The 20,263-nt window shown below is 38.9% G+C and overlaps 1 protein-coding gene and 1 pseudogene across 1 annotated transcript; one reads left to right on the top strand and one right to left on the bottom strand.

The window, feature by feature from the left end:
• Positions 1-1,990: 1,990 nt before the first annotated feature.
• On the bottom strand, positions 1,991-19,796 carry SPTSSA (serine palmitoyltransferase small subunit A). The gene is made up of 2 exons (XM_017679757.3): positions 19,581-19,796; positions 1,991-3,133 (listed from the first exon to the last, which is right to left on the bottom strand). The coding sequence occupies exons 1-2, from the start codon at positions 19,681-19,683 to the stop codon at positions 3,030-3,032; spliced, it is 207 nt and encodes a 68-aa protein (XP_017535246.1). The 5' UTR covers positions 19,684-19,796; the 3' UTR covers positions 1,991-3,029.
• On the top strand, positions 11,413-13,136 carry LOC118968564 (large ribosomal subunit protein eL31-like; annotated as a pseudogene).
• Positions 19,797-20,263: the final 467 nt, after the last annotated feature.

The following is a 20,263-nucleotide window of genomic DNA, read 5'->3' as shown; positions in this document are numbered from 1 at the left end:
TGCAACCACCCTGGGCCAAATTACCTTCTTTTTCTCACCTGGACTACTATATGTGCCTTCCCTCACTGAGGGAGTAAAACAAATGGTTCTCATGAATAGCTTGACCAACCAAATCATCAGGCTTTGTCCTGATGTCAGGGTAGGAGAGGAAGAGGCTTTGCATTTAATTTCAGGGCTACTTGCTCATAGCTCACCTAAATGAACTAATTTTTCAGGTCTGTATTGAATAGCATGTCCCTCACTGCTGAAACCATTTATTTCAATTTAGGGTATTCTTTGTCTTGGTAGCCACAGCCACATTTTGAGTTGTTCCATTGTCACAAGATTCCTTCTTCCACCTTCCCAGAGAGAAACCCACAACTAAGGTACCTTTTAGACAACTTGTTTCAATCACCCCTCTCACTGCTTACCCTCTAATCATTAACTAGCAAGCAGAATAGTGGCGGACACTTATTCCAATCCACACTATACATGGGCAAGAGCATTTCTACTGGGTACTGAGGAATTGTCTCATCTCTCAATCTGACCTGTGGAGCCATTATCTTTCCCCTTCCAAAGACCATGTCTCTGTCAGCATCCCATGCTCATCACCGTAACTGTCCAGAACTGTCAGGGTCTGAGACTTTGCCCTACTTGCAAGCCAGTAAGTTAGTTTGGCAGTTTTGTGGGTGCTGGCAGAAGACACAAGATTCCAGGTTCAGATACAAAGGACTTTTATTACTCACAGCAGTAACAAAAGTAGCATTTTCTTGTTCTAGTTCTCAAGCCCCAATTTCCACAGGACAATGCAAAGAGGGCCAGGTGATACCAGTACACGCACAGGGTTGCATTACAGGAGAGTAACTCTGGGCATAGGGAACCCAAATATTTGAGAGTGCCCTTTGCTACAAAAAAGGAGACACTCTCTATCTTCCAAGGCTGTAAGCAAATATGCCCTTTGTTCTGGAAGAGGACATCATTTCTTCTGTATCTTCTCTATCATATAAACATCCTTGATAGTTGTATGATATTAATGTTCCAGAATAAAGATAGTCAGTACCTCTGCTTGGAAGACATACAGAAACATAAGAAACCTAGGGAGAACGGCCTAACAAATATCTTCTGTTAACATATTTATAAGATTCCAAGGTAAGGTAGATGATCTCCCCATTTGTTATTTACTAACAAGCAAACCAGACACTTGTATCAGTTGGTGAGACTATGCTTCCCTGATTACATCTCAATGGGCCTGCTCCTATTTCTCTATCGATATTCTCTATAAAGTTAAATTTTTATTTTCTATCTATCTCAAAGGCCAGTATTTCATATATAATTGGCTATATAACAGCAACCTTACAGATTTCAGCAGAGAGTAAGGACGAATTAAAGGTATCTAAAGAAAGGGCTAGGATAGACAACCTGTATGTCCATCTAAACTAATGCTTCTCAACTTTTCCTGTCTTCAATTCACCCAAGATCCAGATATTAAACATCCATGTCCATGATTCTTTATGGGGGGCCCAGCTGGAAAAAGCCAAATTTGAGTGCTAGTTGAACAAACTTAAAGTTAAATCCTCATTATTTATTATTTTTCTTGAGATAGTATGAATACTATAACTATACCATAATCAGACTAACCATGTCCAACTACTATTCATGGCTTCAAAGCTAAATAATCACATAGAATCCTCACCATCCCTACCTAATAGTAATGATATAAAATGACTCCTTAAAAATGCCAAACTTTTATATATTACTTGGTACCTCTGGACTACAAAACACTTCAAAAGTCTAGTCCTTAAAAATTAGGCCCCAAAATCACATTTTTTAAAAATAGCAGAACTTATTCTTGGAAGCATGCTAAAATATGTCTAATTATTTTAATTAACGATATTTTTATGTTGAAAGACATGTAAAGGTATACTTACTGCTTATCTGTCCATAGCAATACAGAAAAATAAATACTAGATCAATATTTAACGGAGGAAAAGAATATACTGCTACACCAGTGTATTTTTCTCTTTGAATTTAATGAGTTTACATCAAAAAATTAGGTAGTCATTTTACATTTAAGGAATAAAAATCTTTAAAAAAAAAATACAAAGAGTGAAAGGATTTTAACCAAGTTTACATTTCTTTTTGCTACAGTTTTTAACAATTCATCTCATCACATCTTAGTGCAATGTGCAAATGCATTTGCAGCACCCATTACAATCATGAAACTAAATTTAAGAAAGCACATTGTTAATAACGGCCCTCAAAGGAACTGATTTACTTTCTATTAAAAATGTATGGCATATAAACATTACATAATGATGCTACTTAACCATCTTTTGTCACAAGAATCATCAACAAAGTTTTCTGGAAATGAGTCCACATAAAATTAAATATTTAAAAGGTGAAATGTTCCTTATTTTAAATTTAGCAAGATCTTTCTTTTCCTTGTTAAGAAATTCTTCAATAGTTTTAAAGCAAAAGTTCTTAGAATGGAGGCTTGATAGCTAAAACTTCTCCTGAGTTCAAACTTACAGGTAAGTCTTTCATAAATAATTCTCAATAAAATACCCTCCCTCCCCATACCCCTGCTCCGAATCTTGTATTGTTTCTTACAAAACTTTGGTCAAGAGTAGAAATATATCTAGGCAGATATATATGCCATACAATAGCAAGAGCAGTAAAACCCAACTAATGACTTTGGGTTTAGAAGGCAATTAAAATATACTCAAAGTTACATTAAGAAAAGCTTTCACAGGATAATATTGAAACAGTCACAAAGGTTAGGAAAATACTGATATCAAAGTACAAATGACTACAATGTTAAAATAGACAAAAGCTACTATACAAGAGCCTCTTTTAAAATTAAAAATAAAGAACACAACACATGAGTCAGGATTATTTTCCTGTTCTACTCATGAATTTTAGTCTTTTTTATTCATAGGTTGGCTATGTTGACATCTAGTAGAGTTTCTTATGACATCTGATGAAGTCTCATTCCAACTTCAGAGGGTGGTTCTTCCACACTGAACCTCTCGATTCTGGTCCCTTCTTTGTCACTGTACAATTTCAAAGTAGTGTAATATCGCCATGATGTGCTGAGGCATGAAGACATATCCTGTGTACAGTGCCATCCCCACAACGGAAACCAGCATGGAATATGAGTCATGGTTAAGGAAACTCAATTGAATTGGTTTTAATTTATTCAAAACTAAACCCCAAAATGTTTTCAACAACTGTTTTATACTAAAATACCCATTCACTTAATGCTTTCTCATATATATCAAGTATTTATAAAGGATTAGTCATTCTAGCCACCAACATTAACTGTGCCTGGCACCATTCTAAGTTTTTTTTAGCTCATTTATCCTCACCTATCCTTACAAGGTAGGTACTGTTATTCTTTCTCCCTCTTATATGCCAGAACATCAGACTGCCTAAAATGAAACACAGAAAGTGACAGTGTTCAATCTAAGAAAGAGAAATGGACAGGAATAATATTGTCTTTAGTGACTGCAAAAGGTCTACCAACTTAAATAACAATGTATGATCCAAGAATTTTAGAATGATTTAGACTAGAATATGTCTAAAAGCATTCACTTTAGAGCCAGACAAAGCTAAGATCACATACTAATGACATATAAACTGACAGCACTTGCTAATGTTCAATAATTATTTTCGCTAAACTTTGCAAGAAATTAAATCAAAGTCATCTTGATAACCTAAAGAATAACATTCTGTACTGTGTTCCCTTCTCATTCCAAAAGGAATCCAAACTGTATATATGCAAATCAACAAGGAGGCCTCCTCTTGGGCCACACAAAATACTGCTCACACAAAGTATGTAAAATCTAAGGGCTTTTCACTTTGCAGAATGATGTAGCCATGCTAAAAGGAGTAAGTGCTTCTGAATTGGGACTATATTTCTTTCATTCATTCATTCATTCATTCATATTCTTTTTCCTTCTCTCTCTCTCCCTCCCCTCCTGTCTTTCATACCTTTCAGCTCTACATACTAGCAGTTCTATAATACCTTACATTCTTGTATGAGAAGATAGGGTTTAAATAAACAATGTGCTTTCTACCAACTAATATTTGTATAACAGGTTAGCCTCTTTTGTATATTATCTTACTTGACCCTTACAGCTTCTCTGTGAAATGTTTCTTATTACTATTACTCAACAGAGACTGACAAGACACTGAGTGACTTGTCCAGGGCCATACAAGATGCTGTCTTTAATTACAGTCCAAATGCAAACCAAAGCTGATTCAAATGCTAAATTCATTCCCCTCATCCAGGAAAACATGGGCGAAAAGTTTACCAAAATCATTTTTATTTACTTTTTAGCCTCCCTTAATCCAGTTCTTTCTTAAACTATCACCTTCTATTTACCAACTTAATTTCTTTAAAAAGTGCATGTTCATTGTTCCAATATCATTGCTCAGTACCCACACAGCCATCTGACTTCTCCCCCTCCAGACTACAGACACTGCTGTCAGGTTACCAGTGACCACCTGTCAAATCCAATGGCTATTTGAATTGACACTATTTTCGTCTTTCCTCTTCAAAACTCTTTCTACTCTAAACTGAGGCACTTCCACAGGGCTTGCTTCCCATCTAAGGATTTTCATGTTTCACTGGTTATTTTTCCCTGTCTGTCACTTTTGTGTAAAATGATTAGAGTGAATTTTGTGCTTTTCTCCCAAATATCCACTCCAATCCTCCTCCTGGTATAGCAGCCATGCTCTTTGGGTGGGTCTAACCCTGTCCCATCTCTAGGGCTAAGACCTAAGTGATCTTAAACAATTAGAAAACCCTTCTCTTTGTAACAATGCCCACCCCCAAAACTGATCAAGCAGCTCAAAGTTTAGGACTTCTGTCAGAAATTCAGGGACACAGATTCTCTCTCTCCTTCTAGAATATGCAGTTTGCTGATGAACCACTGGGGTCACTTTGCCTCCATGAGGAAAGCAAAACTCGCAACAAAGCTGACACATGACAGAGGCAGAACAAAAATAATCACAGAAAAATGGAGCCAGAACCTTCATCAAACATCTGAAGCCCACCCTACCCCTGGATTTTCATATACATAAGCCAACAAATTCCCTTTACTCTGAAAACAGTAGTTTTGTTATACCTGTAGCTGAAAGCACTCTTAAGTAATAAAATGTAATTCCCAATGTTTTGTCTTGGGCCCTACACACTCTTATAACTTAAACAGTCACCTTAATGTTGTTGACTTGACTCCAACTTCCATACTACAAATATTTCCTATGACTCGCTGAACATTTCCACCTGTGACATTCAACAGAGCCAAACTCAAGGAGCCAAAGCTAGCTCATTAACTTTCTTCAAAACCACCTCTTCCTATGAGTCTTATTTTTTCAACTATTTGAAAACAGTTGATGTAACTATTAACAGTTTTGCCCATTTAATCTAGAAACATCTTTGACTCCATCTCTCCAAATTACAATTATCTAAGACATCTCTTTACTAAAATGATCCTTTTAAAATGCATAAGGCTTCCCAATGCCTATAGGACAGCACTTAGAATTTTAAACAATGCCTCCAAGGACCTTTCCAATCTAGCCCAAAGTACCTGTCTCAGACTGGAGTCCATAGAAAGAGAAAGGCATTGAGACAGGAACAGAGATTCTTGTACAAGTTATTCTTGAAGGAGTTTTATTAGAAGGGGAGTAAGTAGAGCAGAACAGAGCAGGGTGGGGGAAGCTAAGTAGGTACAGAGACTCAGCACCCACAGGCCGCTGTGGGGCATGAACTGTACCACATGCTGATACTGCTTTGAGGCAAGAGGCCTGATCTTTTCTATCTCTTTATCTGTCAGTCATTGGCTGCAAGATGGACTGGTGAGGAAAAACCCACCTGCAGACAGCTGCCGTGGCCAAGGTCAATACGCCGGAGAAGGGGCAGGTAGGAGGCATTAGCAGACAACACCAGCGGTGGCTGGGGGATAAGGTATATCAGCTAGTAAAGGGGATGGAAGTTGGAGCCAGGAGCATCTGTTATACCACTTTCCCACTGTACCTCGCAACACTCCAAATCGTCCCTCCACCAACACACATCCTGCTTGCAGCCATATTACATGAGTCTAAGAAAACACTGTTCAATATCTGCATTCTGCTCTGCCTTTATTATGGCTGAATAATAATATGAGTAAAAATAATAGTAGTAACAGCAGCTTTCATTCTGTGAATGTCTAGTGTGTGCCCAGCACTGTTTAAGCCCATCAGTGAATTCAAGTAACTTCCCAAAATCAGAGTAAGCAACAGAGCCAATTCCAAATGAACTCAAACTCCAGAACTGTGTTCTTAACCACTGCACTCAAAATGCCTTTTATATGAAAAGTCCTATTCCTCCTAGGAAAACCTAATCATTCTGACAGCTGTTAGCCATATCCTCTTGAACAAGGGCTTCCCTAACACTTGTATTTGTCCCATTCTTACCCCAACCTCCTGGCAGAATTAATTACTCCCTACTGCTCCTAAAGCTCTTTACTCCTATAATACAGCACTTACCACCTGACATTACCTATTTGTAGATGTATTTATCTCATCCAGATTATCACCTCCTTGAACATAGGAACATCTTATTATTTTTGTATCTCCAACATCTAACACAACACAAGCTCAATAAACATTTAATGAAAAAAGGAATTGTTCAAGAAACATTATTTGACTCAAGATTCACTGTGGTGCTTTCTACATATTCCACAGGATACTGTGACTGACAGAAAAGAAAAACAATATCCATTTCTAGGTAATATTGTATTTGCAGAATGTTTTTGGTTTTTTACAGCTTCTACATAAGTCTTATAAATATATATGCCAAGCAAATGGAGTGGTGTAGTAATAATCTCAGGTCACTGGCTCAAATTCAGTTCAAGAAAGAAGTGATTACTAAAGACAGCCATTTGAATGATTATATTACATGCTCTTTATAGCACTATAATTCTTCAAGTTAGCATGGAGAATAGATTGATTAAGGAACATGAATAAGTTACCTTAACAAAGATTGCTCTAAGAATGTGAAACTTAAGTTCAATTTTGTGAACACTAAATTGTCAAGATTTTAAATTTTTATGTGTAATATAAAATGTTTTTCTAAGTGAAACAGAACTTGTCAAAATGTCTAAGGTTTTTTGCCTTACATTAAACTGTAAGATATGAGAGTTCATGACTTAAGCATTATGTTGTCATGCACAAATGTGGAATAAAAACAAGAAGAAATAAATGGCAATAATATATGCTAAATTCAGGACAGTGTTTACTTGATGGGGTGAAATGCAAAGAGGAGGAGGGGAGAAGCAACTAAGAAGCATAAAGAGGGCTTCAGATGTATCAGCAATGCTTTTCTTCAACTCACTGTAGTATATGCACATTCATTATATTATTCTTTATGGGGTTTCTATAGGCCTGGATAGTCAATAACTTTTTTTGATAAATAAGAACTGTAAAGAAAATGGAACCCCATATATAACTAGACTAAAAACTGTTCTGTGTGAAGGATCTTTCTCCTATACAAAGTTTGAGTTAGGTATCATTGGATCTAATTTGTTACTAGGAAATAAATAGAAAGTCTTAGCTCTCAGAAATAGAACAAACAACTCTCACTTCGGGCTAAGATAACCAGAAAATTATCAAAAGTCACATGAACCAAAATGCAAATGCCAATTTCCAAACTGCTCAAAAAAAAAAGCTTAACCTTTTACCCATAGCCTCTTACTTAATTTAACTTTTATCCTGTGTCCCCCCACCAAAAAAATGTTTCTATATTCTGATCCTATTTCTCCTAATTATTTCCAGAATCACAATAATTAAATAAGCCCTCTAACAATAAGTTTTCTATATACAACTTCAAAATTATCCCAGAAATTATCCTAAAGTTCTCAACATAAGGGAATATTTAAAAATGACTTAACTGTACAGTGACACTCCCACTAAGTGAACAAGAGGATAATGGGACCGCAAGGAACTTCTACTAGCCTTAAAAATCACCTTGCAAAAATTGCAAAAATAGGCACCTTTTATAAGTAACTTTTCCATTTAACCAATTTAAGCAATGTAATTGAAAACACTGATTCTCCAGTGTACTGAGTTGAATATTCCCTGAGATTATACTTGGCACCATTTAGAATGGTAGTCTTACTGAAACTCTTAGGCATTGGTTTTATTGTGACATCTGCAAGGTTAGGGAACATGGGATGTTCATCTCAGAAGTGTTCTCACAAAGAGAGCTAAACATACGGCATTTAGAGTATACTAGCTACAATTGCTATTTGGTACTTGAGTGAGTTTCTCAATTAATTGCCTGCTTTAACATACCTCTTAAAGTATCCTTGACACACTGCAAAGCCCAAGAAACAGGTGTTGAAAGCACCCCGGCTTTCAATGGAGGAGCCCTGGGTTTGAGCTGTGACTGTCAATTCCTGGTTTTATCAAAATCTCTCTGATCACCAGTCTCCTTTCCCATAAAATGGGGACACACACCACCTACCTTTCAGGGTTGATATGGGAGTCTGGAATCAAATCAATTCTGAAAAAAAAAAAGGCAAATATGAACCTTATTAAAACTATGGTTTGAGGCCTTGGGCACTTAGCATCATGACCCAGACCAAGGCTTGATAATTGCCCAAGGTTACCCTGCTACTAATTCATTATTAACTTATAATACAATTCTAGGATAGCACAACCTCTCTGGACCTGAATTTCTTCTTAAAATGAGGCCACTTCCTACATTATTTTAGGACCCCCACTTGCTCAGAGAAGGCATTTAGGCACCACCTCCCAATCATCCTTAATGCAATTTCACACACACAGAGAACAAATGTAAATAACCAATGTTATATAATGCACATATATTGGAAGGTAATACACAAAATGATAGAGTGATCTTTCTGTTTTCCAAACTCTTACTGTTGTTTGTGTCAGTATCAGTAGCTATACACAAATTAACCAAGGCTATATTCTATAGGGGGCTACGTGATTCGAGATATACAGAATAAAGTGAGTAAAATCTGGAATGTAACAAACAAAAAAACTCAAGAACACAAAAATGAGTTTTTCTCTTTTGTGTGTTTATGACAGTCTCTTCCACTGAATTTTAAGTGCTTGAGAGGGAGAGCACCTCAGCCCAGCTACTCTCTGCTACCAGCTGCAGTAAGTTGCTGGATAAAACACACTGCATAAATCATTCAAGAACTGAGCATATAATATGCCAGGATATGTGCAGGCATTGAAGATAAATGTTTGTTCAAGAGCTGAATGAACAATCAGTGGTATTTATAACCTGGACATACATAAATATTTTATGGGTTCAATGGTTTTAAAAGCAAGTAAATGTGAAACCATATATCTGTACGTTGTTTGCTGTTTCTTTAGCAGGGATCCCCAACTAATCACAAGCTGATAAGTTTTCAGCTAGATAGGAAAAAGTAATGATTTTTGCCCATACAAGGGCCATCCCAACCCTTTTTCCAGCAACTTAAAAAAAAAAAAAGCCCAAATGACAAAGAGAGGAAATGCTTTCAAGATAAAAACAGTACATCAGAAGCAAGACCACAGTAACTAACATTTCCTGTCCCGACCGGTAATTCTCAACGCTTACCAACTACTTCAACAACCTATTCATACAAGACTTTGGAGAAATCAAAAGTAGTTTCTCCCTGGGAAGAGGCTAGGGACCTTTGTTCCAATGGATATGACTTATACTTCTTCACTAACCTAAATAATGGTAATGCTTTAAGTCTGATTGATCTGGTCACATCAAAAACAAAGCCAAAACGTCATCTAAAGCAATCCATTCTTCTAGTAGTCAAATCCTTGTATTATAAATTAATAATGAATTAGTAGTAGGGTGACCTTGGGCAATTATCAAGCCTTGGTCTGGGTCATGATGCTAAGTGCCCAAGGCCTCAAACCATAGTTTTAATAAGGTTCATATTTGCCTTTTTTTTTTTCAGAATCGATTTGATTCCAGACTCCCATATCAACCCTGAAAGGTAGGTGATGTGTGTCCTCGTTTTATGGGAAAGGAGACTGGTGATCAGAGAGATTTTGATAAAACCAGGAATTGACAGTCACAGCTCAAACCCAGGGCTCCTCCATTGAAAGCCGGGGTGCTTTCAACACCTGTTTCTTGGGCTTTGCAGTGTGTCAAGGAGGAATGTATTTAGCAAGCAAAACCCATTGTCTGAGCTTTCTGTAGTGTGCTGATCATATTGATTTTACAAACTATAAGTTGATGATGAACTCTTCAAAAACTAAACAAACAAAAAAGCAAGCTGCTGAAACCAGAAATCATCATATTCAACTCTTGAACTGAACTGGAAATAGTCTGTAGCACTGAGCCCAGAGACATCAAGGCTATGTATCACTGTGCACTTTTATAATTAGACCTTCTACTGATTTCGTGAAGATTTGAAATCCCAGGGGCAAGGGGGGAAAAATTCAGTCTGCTCTGAAACATAATCTATTCTGCTACAATATGTTTCTGGAACATCAGTTATCTCACACGTGACTAATACAGAACAGGAGTTACACTGTTTCATATGGGATTTTTCATAAATTAGGAGAGCCAGATTAGTGGGAAAAGAATTATAACCTTCAGCAAAAAGCATCCGTCAGCTCAGCTGCTGCACAATCAGGAGTCCTTCTAGCTCTATTTCAAGGAAATTAAAAATTAGCATCTGCACCCAGGCTCCCTCTCCAGAAAGGCACAAGCCAGCCTAGCTAGCTCTCAGTTAGGGGGGTAAGTCGCACTGGCGTCTCCACCTCCTCAAAGGCAGCCCACACCACCTCCATTACGTATGCATTTCCAGTCAACTCTGTCCATGCATTAATATCCCCTGGGGCAGCCTCAAGCCTGCTTGCCCAGGCTATCCACATTATCCCCCAAGATGCCAATTATTGTTTTTTTTAGTGCCTGCTTACTAAGTTGCATAGATTCTGAGTGGTCTGCTCCAAAGCTATTTTCCCATAAACCCTTTATTAGGAGATTTTTCAAGAACATACATAACAAGTAATGGCTGAAATTCTTGTATTAATAGTAATTCTACTTCTTGTAACTATTGACAATAAGTACTAGCTATCATTTCTTACTATTATTTTAAGTACCCCAATTTATGAAAAGTAGCTCTATTAAGTAGATATTCCAGAGCATACAGTTTTAAGTATTAAATCTGAGCATGGGAGGCGGGGCTTTAAAAAAAATCAAAAGAATTTATCTTATCTTTGTTTCTGCATACCATAAATGTTACAACACTCAAAGTCTGAGTGGGTCAAAAACCCTTTCTGAAGCAATGGAGACAGGACCCACAATCACCTCTACTGACACATCACTGACGTCACATGACGAAAACCTAGACTATGCGTGCCTCTACCAACCTCCCACGACTCTCCCAGCCCACCACAGCACAGACCACCTAGCTCTTGTGTAGCACAGTTTTCATCTTCCACCTTCCCTGAAAGCTGCTAAGGAAAAGTTACAATATCCTAAGGAGTACAAATAGGGGATATTCTGATATTCTCACTTAGCCAGCCAAGTACCAGGTCATACAAAACAAGTCAGAGCAGCTGTCTTCAAATAAAGCACAGGAGCGCTAGAGGTACAAGAAGACTTTCCAGAGGTTAGGCCCAGTTGAGGGGAATCAGTTTACAGATCTTCAGCTTCCACTCCCCTAAAGCTCATCTGAAAACAGTTATGATCTGTTAGTTCTCCTACCCATCCCCCCTTACTACTTCTCTTCTCCCACTTTACTTCCTGCATTTTACAATTCTGCATTTCCCCAGGGGACAAAATAATTTCTGGGGCAGCAGACAGAGGAATGCTAACTTGAGCTGTACTCTATCATATTCAGGTATACAAACTCCTGGCACCGCTCCAAGCCTCACCTACTATTCCATCTAATAATCTGAATTCGGAAGTGGGATGCCTTTCCAACTTGAGTCCAGCAGAATAGCTCCCACAAAGGAAGATGGCCATAAGAAGAGCTATTCTGCCATCAACAAGATGGTGGTGCCCAGAGAATACACCCTCAGCATCCGCAAGGCCATCTATGGAGTGGGCTTCAAGAAGTGTGCCCTTAAGCATTCAAAGAGTTCTGGAAATCTGCCACGAAGGAGATGGGAACTCCAGATGTGTGCATTGACAGCAGGCTCGACAAAGCTGTCTAAGCCAAAGTAGTAAGAAATGTCCCATACCATATCCATGTGCAGTTGTCCAGAAAACATAATGAGGATGAAGGCACAAAAAAGGTCTGTATGTGGTTTACCTATATACCTGTTACCACTTTCAAAAATCTACTATGAATGATTTCAGATGTTAACTTAAAAGAGGAAGATGTTACACACTACATGCTTTTTGTTTTTCTGAGGGAAGGCTACACAAACAAGAAGTCTGAATGCCACTGGGGTGGAGGATTGGAAGTATTAATTTATCAGCTCCAATTATTTCTACCTCTGCTTCCTCCATTTAGTGGCCCTCCCACCCCAACAGAAAGCTGCATTCTCTTCTACAAAACGAAGACGAAAAGGAAATGGCACAAACTATACAACACTGAATTGAAGATCATTGGGAAGAAATTCTCCTACGTAAGTTTGAAGGTAGTACAAAATGTTCAGGTTTTATCAAGGTTATTCTGAAATACCATTTTGCTTGATAGTATCTTGATAAAATCTTTCTAAAAGGTATCAAGCTACTAAGAATACTTTTCTAGAAGTAACTTTCTCTGATATTAAGCATTCTGCCTAATTATCAAACCACACACTGATTTTTTTCACTGGACCCCTATTTAAAGCATCAGATGATTCTCTATTTACATTTCTTTCAAATGAAGAGCTCATTAAGAAAAAAGTTCTAGTAGAAGGCTCTGGTGAATTAGGATTTTAATGATAATTTCCTTTATTGAATAGCCCAGCAGAAGCTCTGCCAAAGACAGAGACAATGATCTAAACGTCCTCACTGGCAGAAATGTAAGATTTTTCTTGTTCATTTTGTTTGTTGTATTTATTTACAAAATACACTTTACATAGAAAATATACAAAACAAAAAAATAAGAATACTACTTAACTGTAGGGAATGGTATCAATCATAAATAGTACTCTGAAAGTGGCAGAGCAATATATGTTCCTCAAACACCTCTCTATTGGCTTATAGAAGCTTTGCTCTCACCAAATCATGCACCATCAAACAACACCTACTAAGAGTATTTTCCAGGTATTCACAGATATCAAAGGGAGAGATGCACAGCGAACTGCTGGCACTGGTTGCCCCAGGGTGGCTGGGGCAGGGTGGAAAGAATTTCACCATCTACCTTTTTGTACCTTTCTAATTTTAAATCATGAGATGTCTAACCTATTTTTTATTTACCATTTGAGAATTTGTATTTTCTAAACTCTCAAATACTTTAATTACTCTAGTATATTGAGGTATGAAGAAAAACCCTTCTTAATTCTAGCTGTAAGCAACTGAGGATAGAGCAAAAATCTAAGAAAATAAATTACCTTAGTTGCTACTGAAAATAACATGCGGCTTAATGATGTTAATGCTCTTTTTCCATTATCATTCAAAGCCCACCTCAATCCAAAGCCTACCAGTGCTTCAATCCTTGCCTTCTCTCATTGCCCTTATCTACTCAAAGCCTACAACAAAAGTAAACCTTTTCCAAACTGAAAATCAGATTGGATTACTCTTCACTCAAAACCTTCTGCAGCACCCTTTTTCACCAGATTAAAAACCAGAAGTCCTTACATTGGCCTCCAGGGCTTCCCCTGACTCTGACCTCACAGCCTACAGTTCTCTGCCAGGCTCAATCTACTGTAGCCCTACCTGCCTGCCTCAGTGATGGCCTTCACACATGCCAGGCAGGCTCTGGACTCTAAAACTTTGCACTGGCTGTTCCCTCCACCAGCGATGCTTTTCCCTGATATTTTTACCCAGTTAACTCCCTACCCTTTATGTTTCACTCAAATATTTCTTTTTCAGTGAAGCCCCTCCTGATGTTCTCTTTAAAAGCAGCAACTCCATCCTATCTGCATGCTTCTTATCCCCTGACCCCAACCTACTTTTCTGTTGTCCACTATGTTTAGCACCCTACATACTAATTCACTTACTTAAAAAGTTCCACAAGAACAAGGATGTTTGTTCGTCTCATTTGCTCACTGATGCGTTACAAGAACCTAGGCCAGCATCTGGCACAAGGGGCACACAGAGGAGTCTGTTGAATTAATAAATGGCCCCAACCTGCTTTTTCAACTTTCCTTGCCACATATTCTCACTTAAAAGATCCCTGCTCCAGCCAGTCAGACAGTCATCCTCAGCACTGCAGTCCACATCTTCCCATCTGGGGAGAAAAACTACTCAAGTACCTCCTGAGAAGTCCTCTGAGCTCTCCCAGTGCACTATGCGCTTCCTGCCCTGCGCCCCAGAGCACTTGCTGCCCAGCTCCCTCGGCTGATCCATCTGAGAACATGTGTAAATGCTGATATTTCCTGAAACTTGGCTCTAATTTCCCTCAAAGAAAAAATGAAGTCCTTCTTCTTGGAAACTTACTACAGAACTCAGTACTTAAAAAATGAGGGGGAAAAATATTCCTAAGGCTGTATTTTTTTTCCCACTCAAAAGTCTTTTGAGAAAAGAAATGTACATTATTATGGCTTTATTAAATATTAAAATGTCAGTGAGAAAACTGTTGCCAGATCTGAGTAACCCTACTCAAAAGTATGGCATCTCCCTTCATCTCCTGAACTTACTCCCAACAGCTGAGGCAGGCCTACAGGACCTGACCTCCACTCCTACTATGCAACCCCCCTCACTCTGCCCTGCCACACTGCCCCCACGGCTGTCCCTGAAACATGCCACACACGCTGGTGCTTTGCAGGGGGAGCATTCATACTAATTGTTCCTCTTGCCTGAATGTTTACTGCCCTGGAATTCTCCCCCTTGTGAAATCTTTCTAAATGTCCCCTTTCTGGCCACTCTACTGAAGAGCACACCCTCTTTACTTCCTCTTCTGTTTTACTTTTCTCCGTAACAGCTATGACAATCTAACATTCTACATTTTTTTATTTATTCATCTAGTGGCATTATATTTTTGTTTTATTCAGTTACAGCCCCACTATCTACAATATCTAGCAATAAAGTACATAGTACTTATGGAACACAGAATTCAGCAAACATACACACTTTACAATGTGTAGACAGAGCAATGCACATTCTGTTAACATTTGTTAAAGTCAATCAAAGTTCTTTTAATCTACAGCATTTTCTACTTCTTCAAATTTGAAAGTCTCTCCAAGAGCTGAATTCTGTTCATCAGAAATAGCCAAGCTCCAAAGCTACTCTAAAAGGTATTTAAAATAAAGTGTCTTTTACCATTCCCAAATATTTCTGCAATTGCTTTGAAATGACAAGTCAATATATAAACAATGATTCTCCAGCACTATTTGTGTGCCCGGCACTGTGGTTGAAGAAAGCTTTTTCCTTGAAGAAACAAGGACTATCTTTCAGGGGGACTCTAATTCCTGACATAAACCAAAATACTGTCCACATTTGGGCTTAAAATAAATAGAAATAGAAAATGCCATGGAAACACAAGAAGCCTTAGGAAATGGCAAATATAACCCAGCGACTACAGACTAAAACTTTATTTTCTTGAGTTTTTTTTAATAAGCTAAAATAACTTTTACTTGTTCTTCAAATTTTTTTTTAATAAGATATTTTTTATTTTTCCACCTCCCCTCAACAGCACGGTTACAATGTTATTCAATGAGGCACTTCAGGGAGTTGTCTCACTGGTTATAAAACCTGTCTTGGTTACAAAACCTGGTCTTATCCTTTCCCACTGATGGCTGCCAGTAGGGAAAGGAGGCTTTTGAAACATGTTAAAAATTTCCCCTCCAATCAACAGAGGTGAAGCTCAGAACCTCATCCCCCCTGCTTTGAGAGAAATCTTCTACATCCGTGGATGTTTTGCTGCCCTTGTCTAGCTTGGATTAATACTTAGTCCACAGGCACACACCTGATCATCTACATTTCCCCTCTTACAGCACTAAACTATGTTTTCTACCTTTATCTTGCATCTACCTACCACTTCAGCATTTTATTAAAAATAAAAATAATAATAATAATAAAGGGAGAAATGTGGGATCAACATATAAATCAAGTATAAAAATCAAACAAATATTCATATTTGACCTGATTGTTTATAGTTCATAATGCGTGATCAAAACCGAAAGTTTCTGTGATGAATGCCCTTGTACTGTTCACCATGTAAGAATTTATTCACTATGTAAGAATTCGTTCACCATGTTCGTTATGCTTCAGAAGATTGGAGACTGACGAGAATTAGGCTTGAGATGGATTAATAATTGTACATTGAGCATTGACCCCCCTATACTGAATTTTATTGTTGTTAACCATTTGATCAATAAATATGAGAGATGCCCTCTCAAAAAAAAAATAAATAAATAAATGTCATGAGGATGAAAAGTATAGCATAGGGAATACAGACAATAATATTGTAATAACTTTGTATGATGACAGATGGTAACTACATTTATTGTGATGAACATTTCATAATGTATACAAATGTCAAATCACTATGTTGTACACCTGAAACTAACATATTATATATCAACTATACTTCAATAAAAGGTTTTTAAAAAAAAAAAAAAAAATTTCCCCTCCAGTGATGGGAGGTGGTTCTCTTTTGGCTACAGTATTCATTGTAATATTTAGCACTTACGTGATTGATTTTATTGTTACCTTCTGATTTAATGCAAGTGTCACATCGTCTTTTTGTATGACAGAAACTATGTCTGCACATAGAAAAAGTTCAAATATTAGTTGACAAATCAAAAGCTAATGTGTCATTTCAAATGTGGTATCAGAAGACAGATGATAAGAGAAAATTTAGGACACAGGATCTAGCATGGAAGGATTTACAAGACAGATTCATAGGTCTGATTGTTTCAAGAACTGTTTACAATGTGTCTGACTTTACAGATGCATTTCCTTAAAAACACAAATTATTTTTTGGGAATCACATTTCCTACTTAATTTCAAAAACCCCCATATTCAATTGGCACTGACCTGCCAATTACAATAGCTATTAACTTCTAGCTACTTGATTTGGGAAGAAATCGAGAAGCAAAATTCAGATGCTAAAGGATACCCCTATAAAGTGTGCAGACTTTAAACAATTATAGCAGGTTATAGGTTTTTCCTAAAATAATAACAACTTCAAATTAAAGGAATTACAGCAGTGAAATAAAAACTAATGCATTTACTTTCTTCTAGTGTTTTCCTCTATCCAGAATATCTAACTAAGAGACCATTTTTCAGACAGACAAATATCTCTTACACTAAATTTTAGGTTTCTAGCAGTGATGATTGTATTCAATGTAATTTTTAATAAAGTCTGTCTCCATCTAACTGGTCACACAAAATAGTTCTGAGTGAAGCTTACTTATTATTAATGAATTTATGAAATTCAAACTACTTCACAGTAATTAAGGTACCTAATAAGCAGAAAAAATCCAGCTTTCTCATTCAGTTCTTTTCAGAAATCTAGAATAAGGATCCAATCTCAAGTGTTATTCCAAACTACAGAATAGCTAAAAAGCCTGACTTGAACTCTGGAAGCTGAGATGAAATGCTACAAATACAACAGCGAATAGTAATTTAAGAGTTGGCTTATGTCAAAAGGATTGCATTTCTCTACCCTGAGTTAACTCGACAATGTGAACTTTGAAATAAGATTTTTTTTTTTTTACCTTAGGCTTAAAACCATCGGATTCTACCCCTGATGCTAGTTCACTGAAGTTCGCACTAGTTTTTTAAAAACTGAAATCACCTGGTCACAAACCGAGAGGTCAAAAGCTTCCAAGACAAAATTCTACAGAGGTACTATACACTTCACTTCGTAATTTACTTCTCCAACGCCCTGGAAAAAAAAAAAAAAGCCACTACCCAGGTATTTATAGGACACTATTACTATTGCAGTAACACACAAAACCTTAACACCATTGACACTGTATCATTTACCCACCTGCCAACAAAAGCTTTTAAGGGTAAAATCTTTAGCAGGCTGATACTAGGCTCTACACTCAACTTTTGATTTAAAGAGTGTCAATTTACTGCAACATTGTTTAAATCCACTTTTAGGATGATTTTAACTGAGGCAAGAAATATGTGCTTCTATATTTTAGTATACATTTTACAAAGATGACAACATGAGCTCTAACCTATAGAACTTAAGAGTGAGACTAAACTGTGGCTACAAATAAATGGTGCAGGAAGTCAGAACATACTTCACACTGAGACTTTGAACTCAACATAATGCATTCTGGTTCTTAAGTTACAGATGTGGAAAGAAATGCCAACAATAATAAAAATAAATTTCCTTGTAAGCAGCTAAGATTCCTCAAAAGTGTTCAAACAAAAGACTCAGCTTTTTTCGTACAATCTTATGCTAGTTCAATACAAACACACACACACACACACACACACACACACACACACACACACACAAAGACTTGGAATGAAATTGACCTAGTCACTCCACCAAAATGCAACCACGCATCTGCCGAGTTCTTCTCAAGCTGATCCAAGGCAGACCACACTAAAAAGGAAAGACCCTGCATGCAGTAAGCACGTTATGTGAAATACTTGTTTCATATTAGTCCTCACGCCTTAAAAAAAGTTACATCTCATTATTAGCATTTTTACTAATCAAGGGATGTCAAGATAGACAAACGGAGACACAACCATCATGGACTTCAGGTAGCCTAGCTTCACAACCTTTAGTTATTGAGGTTGTTGGGAAATTGAGATGAGTTTAGATACCGGCAAAGTGCTTAGCACAGTTGTTTGGCTCGTAGTAAACACTCCATAGTCATTAAAAAGTATTTATTAACTATTACGGAAACACTTTCAAACACTATCTACAACTAACCACAAATTCTTTTGGGGACTCGACTTCTACGAACTGTGCAAAGAACTAATTAATAAAAAACACATTTCAAACTACCTACTTAGAAGACCAAAAAGGTACAATAACAAACTGCTTTCAAAAACTGCATTGGGAGTCAGGAATACAAATTCACAACCAAATAAAAAAGCTGATAAACTGGTTAGCATTCTCATTAGGACCAAAGCCAGCTAAATCAGGGACAGTTAAAGGTCAAAGGCTTCCAAGCCGGGAGGGATGTGCTCCACTTGCTCGGTCCCTGCCTCCCACAGGAACACGGGACTGAACCAAAGGCAGGCGCGGCTGAAGCGCCGGCGACGACACACCCGGTTAGGCAGCGCCCTAGGGGATTTCCTCCAGTAATAAAGACGCTCCTACCTTGGATCAAGATACTCACAGCCGACCCCGGATCTCAAGAGTCCCCGTCCCCCGCCCCCCAACCACAGAAAGGCCGCGCTCGGCCCCGAGACCTCCGCCCGCGTGCCCGCAGCCAAGAAGCGAGCCCGCGCGCGCGCGGTTCCCAAGGGGCCGCCTCCCCGCCCCTCCGCCTCCGCCCTGCAGGCCCTGGGTCCGAGAGGATGCCGCCCCGGGCCCCGCGCCCGCGGCCCGTGAGGATACTGAACACAGTCCGCTCCCAAGGCTCCAGCATGTAGAGCGCCGTGACCAGCAGGTACTGGTAGTAGAACCAGGACATTTGCTTCCAGGCCCGGGAGAGCGCCATCCCCGCCACGCGCTTCCCGCGTTGCAGCCGGACGTCTGTCCAGCCTCCGGATCGCCTCCTAGAGCCCCCGGCCTCCAGGCCCGCCCGCTCGCCACCCCGCGCCCATTGGCCCTCCGGCCCGGCGCGTTACCCGTGGGCACGCCCAGCCTCGCGCGCGCCCGAGCAGCTGGTCGCGAGCCCCGCCCCGCCAGCGCTCATTGGCTCGGCCTGCCTCACTTCGCACCGCCCCCTCTCCATTACCCTTCCCGGGTCGCGCCCACGCGAGCCGTAGAACTGTCCCCGCGAGAGCGCCCTGCCCCGCCCCGGCCCGGCCTGCTCGGCCGTTGGCTAGAGGGGTGTTAGTGGGCTGTGGGTTCTGCCAGTCCGGCCCAGAAAGGCTTGTCGAGGAAATATTTGTGAGATCTCTATGATGCCGTAGGCATCTTACTGGGCAGAGGGATTACAGAGGCGAACAGAAACGTATTAAGTCCTTTACTTCGTGCAGTTTACCATCTGCAGGCAAGACACATTAATCACTCGAATGCAAGTAAAGCTGTGATAGGTGCAGAGGTGGAGAATGAGATGCTCAGGAAGGGTGGTA

This window comes from Manis javanica, chromosome 8 (genome assembly GCF_040802235.1).
Source record: "Manis javanica isolate MJ-LG chromosome 8, MJ_LKY, whole genome shotgun sequence".
Taxonomy (NCBI): Eukaryota; Metazoa; Chordata; class Mammalia; order Pholidota; family Manidae; genus Manis; species Manis javanica.
This window is presented reverse-complemented; position numbering and strand designations above follow the sequence as displayed.